We start from the raw sequence: 19753 nt of genomic DNA, 5'->3' as shown, positions 1-19753 counted from the left end.
GTGCATGCACGCACACATTATTGCATAAGAAAGTGGACTGAGGATTACAGGATGAAGCGTGTTGTGCTGGGAAAATAGTGCTGGGAGCAACATTTGGGTATCCATTTAAATCAGGTACTACTGATTTAAAGCCCCAGCATCTGCAGGGCTAGAGTTTTACCTTCAGAACTTCTGATTGGAAATTTTTCATAGAAAAATTGAACCGAATCTTTCAGATGTTCAGAGATTTGTGTTACACGTTCTTTAGCTAATATGCCCAAGATGATATCAGAAGAGTGTCTTTACAGCAGTAAACCAGGTGATTGATAAGGAAAGGAGAAAAAGAGACGGATGACTCAAGACATGGATATGATACACTCGAGCTGCACTGGTGTGATTAGTATTCCCTCGGGATTTTGCACATGACTTTCTATGGCAGATTCTGGCTAAATATGGAATATGGCGCGTATGAAAATCAAAGCTCTCTCAGATGTTTAAAGATGTCCTTCCATTTAGAAAATCACAGTTGTTCTGTACACGACAGGGACCTTTGCAACCTCTAATTTGTTTTCAGCTGTGATGAGTCAGAGGCCGACACAGAAACTGAAGTGTTTTTTTGAAAAATGCTTCTTGACAATAATTAAATCCATCCTGGAGAATAGAAGGTACATTTATGCACCTATAAATCTGGACGATGGCAGCGAAAGATTGAACACAGCTGGCTAAAGAATGCGCCGGGATCGAATTTCACTCCTCCCCTTCTTTCTCTTTTTGTTATTTGACATTTGCTAATCCTCCCGACCCACCTGCACATCTTGTTCTTCACCAATCTCATTTGCGATTCTGACTCTCATGGGACAGAGGTGGTGTAAAGAATAATGATGATCAGAAGCGGAATGTGATCTGAGATTAAAGTAAAACCAAACTAGTCTTAGTTTCCTCCTCCGCATGTAGTTATCCTTGAGTACATGCCCTATCTTTATTTCTGGCTTCTGGGACTATGGATCTGCTTCCTCCATTAATAAAAGTAGTGAAGTGTTAGATTTGTGTGAAGAGCACCCTGCAGGTGTCATCCCCTCACCCCTGTACAAACACTCAGTGAGGTCTGCAGCATGAACAACTGCCTGTGTTAGGTAAGAGGTCACTGAGCCCCCATCATGAGAAGTGACATCCCAAGGGCAAGCGATGGTAGGTGACAGAGTGAGAAATAACCATCATCCAGGCTCCTGGCTTGTAGAATGTGTGTGATGATAATTCTGTTTTTCTTCTTTGAATATTGACATACTGAGCAGCACATTACCTGTGTTTCTCACTTCTCCCAGTTGTCTACATAATTAGCTCGACTCAATCCACAGTGCTGAATAACCTTTAATTTTGTGGTACAATGTCCTGTTTCCATCATCTGTTGCCCGTGGTAATCGATGGTAGAGACTCCAGTTTGAGAAATCACCTATTCTGAAAATGTAATTAAAGTTGAAAATGAAAAGATTTCGATTGTTTGGAAAGGAAGCCGTTGTGGTGAAACCTTATAGTGAGTTCACACCTGTCAGTTACTTAATTACCAGTGAGGCCTGCCCGTGTCCCCGGCACATGCTGCGTGGTTCTGTGTGCTTCCACTCAGGGCAGCACGTGTTTGTCTGTGTGGTGCCACTGGGCACCTCCTGCCCTCCTGCTTTGTGGAAGCATCACAGGGGAGAAAAAATGGGTTATGTCTGCTTACACCAAAATTGTGGGGGTTTTTTTGGTTTTTTGTTTTTAGCATCTGACCATTTTACAATATCCCAATAAAGGAAATCATTGAGCATAGCTTAACTTTCAATGAGATACGATTTTTTTTTGTGGAAAGCAAGTAACTATTATTAAAAATAAAAAAAATATTTATTCATTTGAGAGAGCACGAAGGGGAGGGGAAGGTAGAGGTAAAGAGAGAGAATCTTGAAGCAGGCTCCCCACTGAGCAGGGAGCCTGACGTTGGGCTGGACCCCAGGACCCCAAGATCATAACCTGAGCTGAAATCAATAACAGACAGAGCTGCTCAGGTGCCCCTCCAAGTAACTATTCTTAAAAGTGATTTTAACCCTAATTTGGCATCAAGCTTAATCCGATATTGGTTCCAACCGAGTTAGTACTCACTGATAAAAATATACTGAGTTCAATTAGGTTTTTTTTTTTTCAGATCCAACAGAGAGCACTAACTTTTTAATGAATTAAATATGAATTTAAATGTAAATACATAGATTTAATTATACTAGAGAATATTTTCCTTTTTTTCTTATGGTTATACAATACCAGCAAGAAAAATTCTCTTCTTTAAAGAAAACAATAAAAATAATAAAGAAAATAATTAGGCAGTTCTGCAGTTAACTTGCCAATCTAATTCTTGCCATGCCTCTGGAACTGTTCATTCAGAACTGTCCTGGGTCTCATAAACCACTTAATTTCATACTTCTTCCATCATTTGACATGTGCGAGCTACGTCGAGGGCCTGCCACAGGTAGATGCCTACTGGATGCTGTCTCTTGCCCCTTTCCTATGAACTTCTGTGAGCATTCTTTATTCTTGACTTTTCTGGATAATCTTCTTTTTCCTGGAGACTAATTACAGATATCTTGGGCCTTGTTCAATTTTGGTAATACTCTTTCCCTAAATTGAATTTATCCATTTGACCATCTGCACCCTGACAACAATTCTAAAGATCATTATCAAATCTTTTTAACATTTTTAAAGACTTCATACACAGAGCTTCACAACTGTTATTGAAGGCACAGGATGTAGTAATGGGCTCTTCCCCGGCCTTGGGGACGTGCTCTGCTGTGCCCCCTCTGTGCTCGTGTGGACTGGAGTGGTAGCTGTGTGATATTTTACTTTGTTGTCACAGGGTTGTATTTCTCTCCCAGGCTTCTAAAGCCTGCCTCAGTAGTTGTCCCCTGCCATGTGGCCTTACAGTCTTTGGGGTGGGGTCTCCAGGCCACACAGCATGGGATGGACAGGTCACAGATTCCACTGGCATGTGGCCTGCATTACTGCTGGAATGTTCTCCAGGGCAGTTACGGTGCCTCACATTCCCAGAAGAGGTGTGTGAGGGTCCTTCTTTCTGCCCACGCTCACGGACTCTGGGTGCTGTCAGACTTGTAGGATCGTATAGACACGACGGTTGTAAAGTAGCATCTCCTTACTTTATTTCTCTCTGATAATGTTCAATGACTTATGTTTTATTATATATTGCCAGTTACAGTTACATGCATTTCTCTTGCTCCAAACTGTATTCATGGTTTTCTTATTGTCTGATCAGGTTCTTCCCTCTTTTCTCATTTATCATCACATTAGCCATGCAATTATTGATACAGAAAAGGCATTTGGCAAAAACTTTATCACATACGTTTGATAAAAAAAACTTTCATTGGTTATTATAGGCGTAGAGAAATGCTATTGATTTTCAAGCTAATTTTTATATCCATCAACATTTTTTAACACTCCTTAGTTTGAAGTGTCTTCATTCTGTTGGGATTTCTGTGCTAGGATTATGTCATCTGCCTGCAAGAATGGTCTTTGATCTTCCTCTTTTCAAGCCTCCTCCTCGCCTCCTCTTTCCCTTCCTCCTCCCCTCTTCCTTTCTCTACTTTTTCCTCTCTTGCCCTCCTCTCCCCCTCCTCCTCCTCTCCCCCTTCTCTTCCTCTCCCCCTCATCCTCCTCTCTCTCCTCCTCCCCATCCTCTCTTCTTCCCCTTCCTCCTCTCCCCGCTCCTCCTCTCCCTCTCCCTCCTTCCACTCCCCCTTCTCATTACTTTGGTAAGGAAGGACCTTTGATACCAGGTTAAACACTTGTTATTACTGGGCATCATTGTTCCTGATTTTAAAGTTTCTTCATTAAATGTGATCTTTACTAAATGTTTTGGGAATATAGCCTTCACCAAGTTGAAGATGTTTTCTTTTACTCCTTGTTTTCTGGAAGCATTTGTGCCAAGGGTGGTGATGTGCTCAGACCTGTGTTTGGTAAGGCCACTTTGGCCCCGTGAGGGGCTGCTGCGGGGGGCCAAGCCTGGGACGGCCACAGCTTGCTTCAGGATGGTGGTGGTGGAGACAGAGGGGTAGGTAGTTCGAGGACCACTTAAAGGTAATGACTTTGTGCAAAATCATGTGCTGAAAACAGCAAGAGCCAGAAGAAATATTGCGTTGCAGTAGAACACTCAAAATCTCAGAAATTTTGCAACCAGAGCACTAACCAATAATAATAATAATAATCCTAATTAACAATCCTTGCATAGAAAAAAACATATCAGATCCCTTATGAATGAAATATGCTGCAATACACATGGAGTTTTGCTATAATACAGAGAAAAATAAAGCAGCTTGGTGACGGGCCAGGCAAGGACAGATGGGGTGGTGGACCAGGGAGCGAGGTCAGAGAGAGACAGTCACAGGCTTTGCACAAAATGGAATAACACCAACAGTGGGTGTCCTGGAACATTATCTGTGCTCAGTCCTTCCGTTGAAGACCCCAGAGAGTCTTGCAACACTGACACTTTCAAGGCTGATCATGAGGCCAGACAGGACCAGGACAGGAAATGTGGCTCAGCAGATGTCGTTCATGAGTATAGGCTTCTGTGTCCTGCCCTGCCAGTTGTGTTAGCATCCTTGGTAGTCAGCGTGGCGCCTTCCAAGTGCCACAGAAGCCTGCCTATGCCCACTGTGACCTTGCCATGATGTTCATGCCTACTCAGTCCCAACTCCGTCCCTTACAAATGCATTTGTAGAACATACCCGTAGCAAACCAGGCTGCCTTTCATCAGTAGCTTGCAAATGTCAGGACACTGCTTTTGTAAAGGGTCAGGCAGGTGGTTGGGAGATGCTGATTATCTGCAGAAGCTTCTAGAAGAAGAAACTGACCTTGAATCACCTTGGCTATTTACTGTCTGTTATCAACACCTGTCTTAAGATTATTTTAAGATTGCTATACCTGTGAGGGATATTTAAATGTGTGTTATTTACGATCCAGGTAAACTAATCCCAGTTATTCAAGGGATGGGCGGTTCTTCTCCAGATGTAACCCTCATCTCTTATGTGAAATCAAGTTCCAACCTGATCATCTGTGAGAAATGTGATCCCATTTCTTCTAAAACATGAAAATAATACCCAGAATCAGTTTACGTTCTTTTGAAGACCATAGCTAGGAAGTGCACTCACGAAACAGATGTCACATGAGGAAGATACACCAAACAATCCCATTTGTCAGATTTTATACTCTCATCATTTCTTCCATTCTCTTTGGGTTTTTTTTTTTTTTTCACGTAGAAAAAATGAACACCTTAAAGCAGAAAGGTACACATTAGGTTAATTGAATTGCAGACAAGAAATTGGGAGTGGCCAGCCTTCCTGGACTGTAATCACAGCAAATGCAGCATCGCGTGCTTTCACACAAAGCCCTTGTCCTTTGATCACACATGCTATGTAGCACTGTTTTTCTCCGTCATATATTTTCCGTGAAGAATTGTCAAGCCACCGAGAGGAAGCCTGGAGGAGGAAAAAGATGTATTTTTAATGACATGGGTGTGAAGGATGCAAGGCACTCCTCCAGAGTCATCCCGGCCTGAGGGGCACGCCACGGGTCTTCTCTGGCTTTGGTTACCAATGAACTCCTCTTCACGGCTGTGTCTCTATTTGAGGTGTGGCAACTTGGTAAAACCACATCGGAGCCTCCAAATGAAGTTAATTGTATATTCTTTGGATTTACAAACTGGTCTTAGTTAATGTGAGTTGAACCCTGTATGTAAGATGCGTTATCAGCCCAAACAAAGCTGTCACCCCTCCTCCCATGGAGAAACTCGCTTCTCCTATGACAAGAAAGAGAGGTCATATTCGAAATGTGTCTGGTCATTCTCATGATGACATAATTGGGAAAGCATGTTTTAATCAATATATTAGCCATCGGCATCCATCTGTAACAGGCATTCTGTGAGTGGGACACTTAACGTAGTGACAGGTAATAACATGATTTTACCTGTTTTGCTTGGTGAAATGAGTCCTAAAAGTTTCATCCCATCAGAGAGATGTGTATTTGAAAGACAATGATGCTGTGTGCACCCCCAGCCCAACAATGGCCTGTGGCTGCAGGACAATCTGAGTCATAGGCAGAAGCCCACACAACAAGGAAGGAAGTGGGAGAGGTTTGCAGCGGGAGGGTCTGAAGGAGAGCTGGAGGGGGCCATGTGTCAAGGACAAAGAGCCAGGCACTTGGATGTGTCCTGAGCTTGCGGGGAGGCAGGTCTTATGAAACAGGGATGATGACAAAGCCTGAGGGAAATAATTACCAAGGGAGCGGAGGTGTTCTCAGGGCACAGTTTAGGTGGTGCACTTCTTGGGGTCCTCATGAGAAGGAAAATAGAGAAATTATTTTTTTTAAATCCAATGTGATTCCATATGCAGCTTTTCAGGGACACTTTGGAAAAGGACAGATGTGAAAGGCAGACAGCAAACACAGCAGGTGAGTGAACAAAAATCTCCAATTGCAGCATCATGAGGAATAAGCTCCAACTTGAGTAAAAGGTCTTTTAAAACCTCTTGGTTCTTGAAATCTCATGCAGTACAGCTTAGCCACTTGCAATTAGGCTCTTCTCCACGTCACAGTGAGTCATTGTAACCAGACCCTCTAACTTCTTCGCCCTCCTTTCATCTCCAACTGGGCCTTCCCATCCACCGCTTGTCACCTGGCTCCCCAGAGTCTGCTATGTGGAGATGCTCTTTGGGGTGCAGCTATAGCAGTGAGTGTGCATACCCACATCCATTCCACCTGTTTTGGAGGAAACTGTGGCGGGGCCTGTGCTGCTGAATCCATGGATGTGCTTCAGTGCAACAGAGAGACTCCAACACATTGTGATTCTCATCAGGAAGGATTGAATCTGTCATGGAGGGGGTCCCGAGGTGACGGCCCAGGTGGCTGTGGAAGCTCAGCTCCACAAGGTCACTCAGGGACCCGGATTTCTTCCATCTTCTCACTGCACCATCTTTGAAGGTGTGGCCCTTGTCCATGGAGGTGAAACAGAATCCTTCTCAGATAGGGTTTCCACCCTTCAGAAGACAGAAAGGGAAATGTAGGACCTTGACTCCATCTTCAATGAGATGTTATAGGGTCACATCAGTCCCCTGCATGTACCAGTGATCTGAGCTCAGCCACTCAGCCACGCTTAGCAGGATGGGAATCTGGGGGACAGTTCTCTCACTAGCTGGCTGGGTGCCCAGGTGCAGCCCAGCCTGAGTGCCAGCCTATCTGACTTCTCAGTGAATCCTGCTCATTTCTATGTCTTTGTGTACTCTAGAGTTTATTTATACCATGTGGTACCCTGTAGCTTACCTTAGTTTTTCTAGGGCTGGTTGGTGTGTTTTGTTCTTTACTTTACCTTCTTTCTAGGCAACCTCTTCCCCTCTTTGGCTGATGTGTTAGTCAGGCTTCTCCAGAGAAACAGAACCAGTAGGATACATACATACAGATAGAGAGAGAGAGGTAGAGAAAGAGGCATTATGAGGAAGAGGCTCATGTGATTGTGGAGGCTGACAAGTCCTGATTTCTACATTCAGCAAGCTGGAGACTCAAGAGAGCCCATGATATAACTTGCAGTCTGAAAACCAGCAGGCTCAAGACTCAGGAAGTTTTAATTCAAGTCCAAAGGCTGGAAAAGATTGATGCTTGAAAGCTTGAAAGCAGTCAGGTAGGTGGAGTTACTTCTTACTTAAGGGAGGATCAGCCCTTTTGTCCTATTCAGGACTTCAACTGATTGCATAAGGCCCACCCACATTGGTAGGGGATAATCTGTTTTACTCTGTCAACCTATTCAAATGTTAATCTCATGCAAAAAAACATCCTCAGAGACACACCCAGAATAATATTTGACCAAATATGTGAGTACCCAGTGGCCCAGTCACGTTGACACAGAAAATTAACCATCACAGATGATTAGCAAATGGTAGGAACATTTGCTATAATGAGGAAAAATGGAGGAGGAGCTGTTTACCTTAATAGGTGGTTCAGGGAAAACATGAGGCGTTCAGCTGTGGGTGTGTTAGTCGAGTTTCTGTGGAAGAGTGGAATGAACGTTCCCAGCAGAGAGGGGACGTATGAATCTGAAGCTTGGACGGTAAGTCTGGAGTGGACATAGAAAGGGACCTGTCATCTGAATATACTTGTGCCTCCAGCTCCCAGGGCAGGTCTCTGATGATCAGCTCTTGACCTCACAATCTTGTTCGTCCTGCATGCAGTCACTGACCAATCCAGGTGGTATTCCCACCCATGGGGTCCCAGACAACCTTGCTGTTCACTCAGCCCTGGTTCACGCCCACCCGTCTGGCTCCTCCTCTTGCAGTCTTTCCCTGGTCAGAGCCAGTTAACACCCGGAGAAACACCCTAACTAAAACCTTCACGTGGTCCTATTGCTCGGCCCCGTTCCAGCCACACCGCCTTCTCGGGACCGCTGGCCCGGGCTCTGTTGTTTGTGTTATCCCTGATATTTTGTCTTTGTGTAGGTGGTTCTGTTCACTTTTCTTGGCCTAGATGATCCTGACTCACCTGTAGACAGGTTTTCAGCTTTGGTGACACTTGCTCCAGCCTGGGGCGTGGGCCTCCTGCCCTGCAGGTAACTGGCTGCTCAGCCTCCTGACAACGGTGTTTGTGTATATAACCTGCGGTTGGTTGTTCAGTGATGTTCCTGCACCAGAATGAGAGCTCCACGAAGCTGGCTCTCTTCCTCTTGCCACTGCTTTTCCCGAGTTTATTTCACAGCCCAAGTGACTCATGCACATTTCTCAGATACATGGATGTGCAAAAGGACAATTATGCATAACATGCTAATCACATCGGCAGCTAGCATTGTGCTGGGAGGAGTGGTAAAGACATCCAGGGATGAAGCCAGCATCCAGAGCCTTGTGTTCTGGCAACCGAGTGCTCTCAGTGTGGATGGGAAGCATACCTCAAAGCTATCATCTTCCGAGAGACGTGGCACGTTAGTGTGAGTTAACTTAGTGTATCTTCTGTCTCAATAGAGAAAGGAACTCATTAATTCATTTCACAAATATTGCAATATTGGGGTGCCTGGGTGGCTCAGTTGGTTGAATGTCTGATTCTTAGCCTCAGCTCAGGTCGTGATCTCAGGGTCCTGGGAATGAACCCTGTGTCTGGCTCCCTAGTCAACAGAGAGTCTCCCTTTCACTCTGTCTCTGCCCTTACCCACTCCCCCACTCATGCGTGTGTGCTCTCTCTCTTTCTCTTTTGCATAAATAAATAAATAAATAGATAAATAAATAAATAAATTCTTTTAAAAACATTGCTATATTCAACAGTCCTCATTATTCTTGATTTTGTATGTGTAGCCCTAGACTTATAGATCTATGTGCAGATTTGAGAGTAATGTGAATTGTTTCATGATGTAAATGTCACTCTGTTGCCACACACAATTCATGCAAATCTCGTAGTGGTTTCTGAGTACTTCACACACCATGAGTTGGAGCATGAAGAGAAGTAAAAATATGTGGCACTATTGCAGAGGGGCAGTGACACCCAAGAGTCTGGTGCCTCCCCCCTGAGAGGTGGGTGTGATAACCTACCTTGCTCTCACTTGAGTGCTTCCGAGTCTCTAAGCCTGCCCCACCTGGAGCAGCGTGTGTCCAAGGTCCCTTGGCAACTCCTCTCCACTGCGTCCACCTTCTTGGGTCTTGAAGATGTGGGATAAGAGTTTGGGACAGTATTTCTGGGATCCAGAACAGAGCTGATCAGGACAGTTAACCTTCAGGGCTGTGGGCTGTGCTGCACATGCACATTCTTTCATGTTTTTTGCAATGCAAGGCTCTCTAAAGCATAGCCCAGGGCAGGGGCCCCTCCTTTCTAGGTGTGTGTGGGGGGGTGCTATTGTATGCAGAGCAGGCAAGGCACTCCCCTGGTCCCCTAAAGGCCAGTGGGGATACAGACCAGGACAACTATGGCCATACAGGGTAACCCAGGACACCCCAGAGGTAGAAAGGACTGGGACCTCACACCCCCTGGAACTCTCTCTGCACCTGGAAGCAGGGAGGAAGTAGGCCAGACCAAGGATGCTGGAGGAGAGGTGTTCCAGGTCGGAAAATCCCTGCCACAGGGGTAGAGGTGAGGATGAGGGACTGAGGATGACAGAGGCCTGAGAGATTTTTAAGTCCATCTGGTCACACTGTGGAGAACGGATGACTGGACAGGAAATGGAGGGCCCCGGGGCGCACTGCTGCAGACATCAAGGGACATACAGGTACACAGGATGGTGGATCTAAGGACACAACAAGGAGACTGAGTCAGTGCATGAATGAAAGCCAAAGACCCCAAACAGCTGGCCCTTGTTTGGGCCCGAGTAATGGGGTGGAGGACGTGCCATGGCCATGGCAGTCGGGGGCACAGCAGTGAGTGGGGGAGGGGGAACCACTGTGGGGCCCTGGGGGCCATGCTGCCTGCTGGACACCAGGGCCTCCATCAGCAGGTGGCTGGTACAGATTTCTGGAGCTCGAGGACACCGGGCAGCCAGAGACACAGTTTGCATTTAGCAGTGTGTGGATGGTAGTTAGGCCACCTGGTGGTCAGGGGTCCCCACAGCAGGGCTGAAGCACGCCCTACCCTCCAGGGTCATGGAATTGTGATTCCAAGGACCTACATTGTCACCCCACCCAGGCACGCCCTCATAAGATGGGAGCGGAACCCCTGCAAGGCCACCCTTGGCACCTGTCTTCAGCTGGAACATTACTAGAAATCTCTCCCCAGCTGAGCGGGTTAGCGACATCAGTGGTTGCGGTGACAGTGACTTCATTGCATTGGAAGGCCGTGAGCAGACGGGCGGGTCCAAACGGGGAGATTCTCAGCAAATTCCTTCAGAAGAAACGCCCGTTCTCCTGACCTCAGCGATCACCTGAACACGAGGCTGAGCAGGTGGTTTCTGCAGAGGCCTGACTTGCTGAAGGAAATTCCTTCTTTGGTTTCTGGGTCTCCATGTGGCAGATAAGCTGTGTGGGGTGAAGAGCACTTGGACGGGCCACCCCTTTGTGGAGATTCAGGGACATGAAGATATTCTCTGTCTTCTTGTTAAAAATGGCACACAGATTCCCAACGAGCAACAATGTGCAATGACGCGTGAGAGAGATGTTTATTAATTTTGTCATTCAACAGAATGGTGAGAATCACAAACGGGAGCAGAAGCCCTTGGCGGGGGGTGGGGGGCGGGGCGGGGGGACAGAGTGACATTAATAATGAAGGGCATGTAGGCTGAGGTCCTGACCCCTCCTTCCCTCAGCAAACCAGCTCAGTCACTTTGAGCTAAGAGGTGTGTCTAAGCAAGAGCACGCATCCGTGAACTTTTTTGTGTGTGCATTTCTCCTATTTTTCTTGGCTTTCTCTCCAAAATTGCTAACACCAAGTTAGCTGCTATTTGGGAAAGCACAGACAAGGGACCTGGTGGGGACGGCTGGAAGTGTCAAATGGGTTAACAGGGAAAGCAGCTCATCACGTTAAAGCAGCCAACCGCGTCCCTCCAAGGAGCCGTGGGGTGGACACGAATGGTATAGACGTTTCTTTTTAAAAACTCCATCATCACGAAACTGCTGAGGCCACTTCATGAACAGTGTGAGTCCACTTTGGATATCTGTGGCCGGAGGTTTGGAGAGAGGATCTGATGTGGGGAGGCCAAGGACAGCCATCGGACACAGGAACAGGGAATCTTTGTGGCTTTGCAATTAAGCCGCGTGGCGCTGGTGCATGGCTCACATTCTCCCGGTTTTAGGTTTCGTTAGCAGAGGCCCTACCAAGGGTTCACGGAGATCAGAGTCTGAAAATGACAAAAATAGAGCGTCCGGAAAAGAATGCATGGAAACAATGCTAAGGACCAGAACAATCACGTCCCGGGCCACCTGCCCCGTGGCCTCCCAGGCGGTGGAAGGAGCATCACGCGGGTTTGGCAGCCCCATCCGAGCTGGGATCCGGCGCCTCCCCGCCGACCGTGTGCGTCCTGCCCCCACCGCCACTGGCACGGCGTTAGCGGCTCGTCTGATCCGGGCTCCCCTCGGGCTGGGCACACGCGCAGCAGAACAGGTGGCCAACCTTGCTAACTTGCCACCCAGTGGAAACGGCAGTCCCTATATTAAGTAAATGACCCCGAGGTGTCGGATTAGGTCAGCCACTAAAAGCGGTTCTGGTTCACCGTCGTCTTGCCCGCAGCTCTCGGATGCCGCCCGGTGAGGATCGGCCTCTGCGCGGGGAGCTTTGCTCTGACACGTGGAGGGGGCGACGCTCCACCAGGAGGAGGAGGAGCCGGTGGCTCCCGGGTTGGGGGCCCTGGTCGCTGACCCGGGCACTATGCTTTCTCGCTTCCGGCAAGCCTTCTCGAAGTTCTATGGGGCTCTGTTAGTAAGTACCTTCCGTTCTGTTTTCACCAGGCGCTTTGCATCGGGAGCCGGGACTGCCAGCCCCTTAGGGACTCGTGCTTCAAAGTCATCCGTGACATTTGTAACCTTTCCCCCACCCTCGCTTAATATTTGATACGAGACGGCGTGTGATTTTCTGGAAGCATTCGCTTTTCTTGTGTTTTTCTTTGTTTAGGTGCAAACGCGTTCTCCATTATTTCTGTTTTTCTTTAAACTTTGGCTTGCACGAGGGGCCCGTCCTGCGTCGCGTCCGTTCTCTGCCCGACGTTATTCGATCTCGCCCTTGAGCTGGCTGGCGCCGGGCACTGTGCATCCCGGCCCACCTTCGGGCCTCGCGCTGCCGTGCTTGCTTTTCAGCAAGGGGAGATTTTAGTTGAACCAGAGCTGGCGGCGCAAGGTAGGAGGCTGAGCCGTGTTTGCTCCTTTCCCCTTTTTCTCACACTTCTGTCCTCACCCGGTCTTTCTCTGCTTACTTTATCCCACATTCTCCTCCTCCTCTGAGACGGCGGGTGCTGGCAGGTGACGGTCCAGGCTGGCTCTGTGGGATGTCACCGCGAGGTCCCTCATGCCCAGCTCGCTAGTCCCTCTCTGAGATGCCTTTCGATGTAATCGTGTCTTTAATAATTTGTAATTCGCTCTCCCCACACGTGATTCCCTGTCCTGTTACTGGTCTCACTTACGAGGATGACTTTTCATTGGTCCGTGGCTACTCATCGGGGGCGGGGGGCCTGTGCCCTGGCCAGCTTCCTACTAGCCTTCTGGGATTCTTAATGTCCTATTCCAATCTGTGGATAAACAAGTAAATGCCTGGGTAAGAAAATGCCAGAAACATACTTAGCATGGTTACTTGGAATGCACCTTTGCCTCAAACCCGTGGGGCCTCCAATCCCTTTGAAGAGAAACGATTTTGGAGGGCCGGGTGTGCCGTGCACAGTGTGGTAATAACAGGGAACAGATAAAATGTGGGGTGGAGTAGGCACAGTGGTGAAGGAAGCATCGTGGAGGGGGTCTAACCCCCTGGCCCCTGCAACGATACAGACCGACAGCAGGTACGCAGGTGTGGGGGCAGGTGCAGAGGGGGCCGCTAGGTGTGGAGGGACACAGAAGCAGTTATTTGGGAATATCAGCCTGGCGGGCCTCACACGGGTCTGTGCAGAGAGATTGACACCTGGAAGTCCATTCAGAACCACAGGTGAGGGAGACCTGTGCTGCTGGAGCCATGAAAACAGAAGGGAAGAAAGGAAGGAATTCGACAGGGCCTTGGAGGCCTGGGCCCACCCTGCACACTGAGCAGGTGGTTCCTGTGTCACCTGCTTTCTCTTTGCTTGGTTTCCACACCTGTTGCGTGTCACAGACATTTGTGTATCTCAGGACAGAGTGCAGGTTTCCCAAAATGAGCTGTCGACACCCAGATCTGCTAGCACCTAAAATGTTTTTAAAATTTTTACTTAAAAAAAAAAAGATTTTATTTATTTATCCATGAGAGACACACAGAGAGAAGCAGACACAAGCAGAGGGAGAAGCAGGCTCCCTGTGGGGAGCCCGATGCAGGACTCAATCCCAGGACCCTGGGATCATGCCCTGAGTCGAAGGCAGATGCTCAACCACTGAGCCACCCAGATGCCCCTTAAATTTTTTACTTTTATTATCATGTCATAAAACCATGAAGGATATATTCTATAAACCCACAGATGCCGTGCACTGTTCATGACCAAGCTAACCAAGCATTTATTCAATGTCTTCATTTAGTTAATGTTCTTTATAAAACACAGTAATTGAGATGTAAGTGCCAGATAAGACACTTAGGGAATACCCGTCCATGGCAGGAATGCTTGGAGGCCTCTGTTGGAGAGACTTCCCTGATGAAATGGAAAGAACAGGTAACCCTGTCTTCAGCCCAAACACGTCACTTGTACACGTGGTCACTCAAGTCTAAAATGAGGCCCTGGCAGGGCTGACCCCAGAGCAGCACTATTTGTTCGGTGGCAGTTCTGTGTCCATTTTGTGGATGAGAATCCCGAGGCCTCCTGGATGGGGTGAGTTGCCCAGCTACCCAGCCGGCGGTGAGGCTGGGGGTGTGACCATGAGGCCAGTTGCAGAGCCCAGGCCCCGGGCAGCCCTCCATGGGGAGGGAACGTGTGCCTCACTCATGCACAGATGGGACAGCCGTGTGGTGCGTGAAGGACACTGGCCTGGAGATGGACAAGTGGGGCTCATGGGGTGTCTCCTACCACTGAGCAGGTGCTCTCTCTGGTAAGGATCCTGAGGACTGCGTGGAGCTGTGTGCGGCCACCCAGACATAATTCTGGCAGCAGAGGCACAGCGTGTCTGACTTCCTGACAGACGTTGGCTGGGAATCCTGTTTGGCTTTCTGAGCTGACGGCTGGGATGCTCTGTGTCGAGGAATGGGCAGATGTGTGCTGATTCTGCAGAATGGCAAGGGCTGCTTCGCTGTTCTCGTGGGCTGCCTGTGGATACATGGACGCACTGCCCGTGGGAGTGGATTTATGTACGGGCCCAGGGGGAGGGCTTCTGGGAATCCACAGTGGATGCGAACGACCGATGTGACCATGTGAGGGCCTGGTGCGACCATGGCGCAGAGATACACCACTGCTCGCGCTCACGGCGCCCCTCCCTGGACGGGCCCCTCCGCGGGGAGGGCCTCAGCCAGGATTCCCCGGCTCCCCCAGCGAGGCCAGCAGCCTCGGAGCGGCCGGAGTTCCTACCTCAGCATCATGTGAGTCACTGTCCCGAGACCTCTCTCTGCAGCGTGACAGCAGATGGACGCCCATGTCCTGGCCAAGCGCGCAGGGGCGCTGGGCTCAGCCCTACACAGAGAAGGTGTTGCTGCCGAGCCCACCTCATAGCTACAGGTGGGCGGTTTTGTTCAGTTTCCAAATATTTGCCTATAATGTGTGGGATCATTTAACCCCACAGCATTCTAGCCGCGAGCTCACACGGCTGTCCTCAGTTCCCCATGCTGGTCCTGTGGGGTCCAGCCAGCCAGCCCCGGGCGTGTCACCTGCAGAGGGCCAGCAGGGCCCGCGGGTCTGAGGGCACAGCTGGGAGGACCGCCCCTGGATGTGCACTGGGAACTCTGAACAGTGGGATGGCCTCCCCTCCCCTCCTGCCCGCCTCCCCTCCTCTCTCCTCCATGTTCCTGTTCCTGGCGCATTCACGTAGATGTTCACTGTGTGTATCCCCTGCACATGTTTTTACTCTTTCCCTGTCATACTGAGGAGACACAGACACAGGCACGTGTGGCAGGTGCACACAGAGGCTGCCGTCGGAGATTTCCCTGAAGACATGGCAGGAGCACGTGGCGATCGTGTTGCGGGTCCCGGACTCCTTTGTGTGAATTCACATGTGAGGTCTGTTGGAGGGAAGAGAACCGGCCCTTCCACAGAAGCAAAGAGACACCATAAATCCACGTAGAAACAGGAGGCCCATGGGGTTGGGAGAACAAATGTCTTTCGTGAGAGGACATTGCTGGAGTAGCGGCCCACGTCCAGCAGTGGCGCTGGCCCAGACGCCAGTGGAAGGGAGGTGGCCGTGGGGTCAGCTTGGGGCGGAAGGCCTGGCTGTTCTCACTGAAGACACTGAGATGCATCTTTACGCCTCCAAAGTGCCCCCGTCCACTGATGTGTGCAGAGAGGAAGGCCGGACAGCTCTTTTCCCAGGAAATGTGGGTCATTTGAAAGGAAAGCGCTGGGGTGAAAAGCTGGCCAGCGGAGCGAGGCTCATTCAGGCAGCTGTGCCTTTTAGGAACAGATGCTGTCTGAGACCTGCAGGCAGAAGGAGCCCCTTCCCTCAAGAGGCGCCGGGCCTGATGGATGTCGCAGGCAGGGGAGGTCTCCACGGCGAGATGAGCACGTGAAGCGGTGAGCACGCCGTGTTGTCACAGAGTTTGGAAGGGCTCCTCTGGACCGTGTTTGGACACCAGGCACTGTCGAAATGCACAGTTTCCTTCTCAGGAAACCCTAGTCCCAGCCGCTCGGATGAGTGAGATGCTCTGAGCAGGGGAGACAGGTCCCCCCAGGAAGCCAGGAAGGCTGGGCAGTGTCGGTGTGCAGGGCCTGGGGCTGGAAGGGAAGTGCGCTGTGCAGGGGCCCCGGCTCCCTGTGGCCTGTCCTGTGCCAGGGAGGCGCCATGCATGATCCATGTGGCTCGGCCTTCTCTTCTCATTAGAGTCACACTTACCCTATAATTCCCATGGATTTGAGTGTCTTCATTTATCTTCAGCCTCTGCCTTCATCTTCATGTTCCTTCTGCATCATGAGTCCTGACCTGCTTACTCGGGGAGACATCCAAGCTCTCTTCCTGCTTGTGACTTCTTGGGGGCTGTGGGCTACATGTGTGCATGCAGGCATGTGTGTTTATACAGGTATGCATGTGTAAAACACAGATGTGTGTGGGTGTACGTGCAGGTGTGTGCAAACACATTTGCAGATGTGCAAGCATGTATGCAGATGTGCATGGGTAGGTATGTGTAGGTGTGCATGTGTGTTTGCAGGTATCTATGTGTGTAGGTGTGTTTGTGTACAGGTATGTGTACACATACGTGTGCAGATGTACAGGCATGTATGCAGATGTGCATGTATAGGTATGTGGAGGTGTGCATTGTGTGTGCAGGTATGCATGTGTGCAGGTGTGTTTGCGTGCAGGTATGTGTGTGTGCAGGTATGTTTGCATGCAGGTGTGTGTACACACAGATGTGTGCAGGTGTACAGGCATGTATGCAGATGTGCATGTGTAGGTATGTGCAGTTGTGCATGTGTGTAGGTACATGTGTTTATACAGGTGTGCATGTGTTTACATAGATATGTTTGGTGTGCATGCAGGTGAGGGGGGCATGCATGTATGTAGGTGTGTTTGCATGCAGGTATGTGTAGGTGTGTGCACACAGATGTGTACAGATGTGCAAGAATGTGTGTGTGCAGGTGTGCATGCAAGTGTGTGCAGGTGTGCTGGTATGTGTAGATGTGTGGGTCCGTGCAGGTGTGTATCAGTGTGTACAGGGGCTGACTCATGTCTCCAGCTCCGAGAACCCCCTGATACCTGCACTGATCCATTTCCTCTCCACCTTCCAGTTCTGATCCTTCCTCCCACAGCAGCCGTGACAAACGTGCTCTTGCCCCACATGCCTCCCTAATTAACCACGCCGGTGATGCTGACAGAGTCAGTTTAGCTCCTCAGACCTTTGGTTTTAAATCTGGAAAGTGAAAAATAAATAAATAAATAAATCTGGAAAGTGGAGGAGTTCTGGTAAGATCCATGGTTCCTTTGAGATCCCAGCTTCTAACTCCCCGTTGGAAAGAGGACCTTTGTCATGTGCCAGGCACTGTTTTAAGTGCTCCACACAAAATAATCCACTTGATCCCCGTAATTCTTGGGAGGGTGGTGCAGGTGTTGTCTCACGTTCCGTATGAGGAGAGTAGGGGTGAGAAGGTCACGTGTTTCCATGTGCACACTCAGGTGTGCCTAGAAACTGCTCGGAAGCTGCCTCTCCTACAACATTGTGCTGTGTAGCTAACCTGGGCATGTCCTAGATCTTAGGTGGAATCATGATTCCAGCCATATTCTGTTTCCTCCGTCGGCCCACGTGTCATTTCACACACAGAAGGGACACTACATGCCGTTTGCTCAGCCTCCTCTTATTCCTCAGAGCCCAGTGGTGACATGTTGCTTCCCGGTTCCGCTCTTTGCTAAGTGGCCATAAATGGACTTGGACAAAGTGACTTCATGTTGGCTCCTCGTCGCCGGTTCCCTTAGGAGTTACCCCATCACCCGTGTGGCTCTCACAGTAGGGTGTTATCCCCTGACTAGGTGGGCGGCCAAGTCGGGGCTGGCCTGGGCGGGGGTCAGAGAGACTTCCAGCTGTGCCCCTCAGCCTCCCCGTCTCTGGCCCCGGTGTCCCTGTGTCCACAGTGGGTGTGCACTGCTGCAGAGCTCAGCACCCCTCCAGCTACCCCCGCAGAAAAAAAGAAAAATCACTGGCACCGAGCTTTAGTGACTGGGTCCAACACGCCCACAGAGTTTGAAAGGCAGTCAGAAGAGAGTGATGACACCAAGTGTCACAGGAGACCCGGGAATCCCTGCCAGGGCTTCTGCCTGCAGAGACCCCAGCTAAAGCCTTGGGTGTCATTTCTCCTGACTTTGGAGCCCTCCCACCCTCGCCCTCCCATCCTGCTCTGCTCACATGGGCTATCAGAACGTGTGCAGAAGCCCTGTGAACACACCACACACACCCCACCCCACCCCCGCCCCGCCCAGTGGTAGGTGGTGGCCTTGGTGTCACTGAGTGAGTCTTACAGGTCTCATTCCCGCCTTGTGGGGCTTCGATCTTTCTCAGCAGCTCACGCCCTCCTAGAGGAACGCTGCTGAGTGCCCGTTCCCCTCCGGCCATGCTCACCACTAGTGCAAAAACCCCGTAACCTTTCACGTGGCACCAGGTCCACGGGCTGGTTCTGCTGCATGAGGGAGATCCTGCCCTTTCTTTAAATGTTTGCAAACTCTGAACATTCTCCACTTGCTCTTCACAGAAAATCAAAGCTTAGCAAGCCAATCTGAGCCAATAAAATGTACTGGATTCTTGTAATCCGAGTAATCCAGTAAACTGTCTTAATGGAGAGATAAATACGGGGAAGGCAGATGGACACCAATAGAGCGACACACATTTTTAGCGAACCCCTTTGCCTTCACACTGCCTCCTCCTTCCTCTTGAGCTTCGCTGGCAGGAAATCCCTCTGGCCTCCGCGGATCTGGTGCCCTTCACAGCCACGCAACAGGTGCCCGAAGTCGGAAGGTGCTGGCGGCTGGCACTCACACAGCACCATGCGTTCGGGATTCCGGAGCCTTCTGCCGTCGGGCTCTTGGGCATGTAGCTCTCGGGACACTTCGGAGCTCTGTGTTCCTCCTCACATCGGGCGTGATGACAATGCCTGGCGCTGGCCCTGCCTCGATGCTCATCTCCAGCTGCTCCTGTATGTCGGGCCCTCCCCAGGGACCGCTGCTCGTGCTGTCCTCGTGTCCTCATCAGAGCCGTGGAAGTGGCTGCCGAGGACACCGTGCAGCCATGCCTACATTTCCACAGCCTGGAGCAGCGCTGGGCAGGAACGAAGTGGGTGCAGAGTGTGGGCTCATTTATTTTCTGGAAGCCAGGCAGGCATGGCCCATGGCTTCTGTCACTCTGACTTGGACCTTTCGTACCTTTGCTTGACCAGATTCTTCATCTTTCCTATCTCCTTCCACCCACCGATGAAGGAGATGGTGTGCTGTCCCAGCGAGTGTGCACGCCTCCCCTCGCCCTAGTGTCGGGGGCCGTCAGGGCAGCGGATGTGCATGAGCACCAGCTACAG

At 49.9% G+C, this 19753-nt stretch overlaps 1 protein-coding gene across 4 annotated transcripts in view; it reads left to right on the top strand.

Moving 5' to 3' along the window:
- RPS6KA2 (ribosomal protein S6 kinase A2) overlaps positions 1-19753 on the top strand; it is a 345946-nt gene that overhangs the window by 106739 nt on the left and 219454 nt on the right. The window contains exon 1 of one of the 4 annotated variants that reach the window (XM_072830527.1): positions 12313-12378. The exons of the other annotated variants lie outside the window; for them this stretch is intronic. Coding sequence (XP_072686628.1) covers positions 12328-12378 — 51 coding nt within the window. The 5' untranslated portion in view covers positions 12313-12327. Of the gene's footprint in view, positions 1-12312; positions 12379-19753 lie in introns of those variants that run through there. 4 annotated transcript variants of the gene reach the window in all.

The sequence above is a fragment of the Canis lupus genome, chromosome 1 (genome assembly GCF_048164855.1).
Source record: "Canis lupus baileyi chromosome 1, mCanLup2.hap1, whole genome shotgun sequence".
Taxonomy (NCBI): Eukaryota; Metazoa; Chordata; class Mammalia; order Carnivora; family Canidae; genus Canis; species Canis lupus.
The sequence above is the reverse complement of the archived record's forward strand: the minus strand, read 5'-3'. Positions and strand labels throughout refer to the sequence as shown.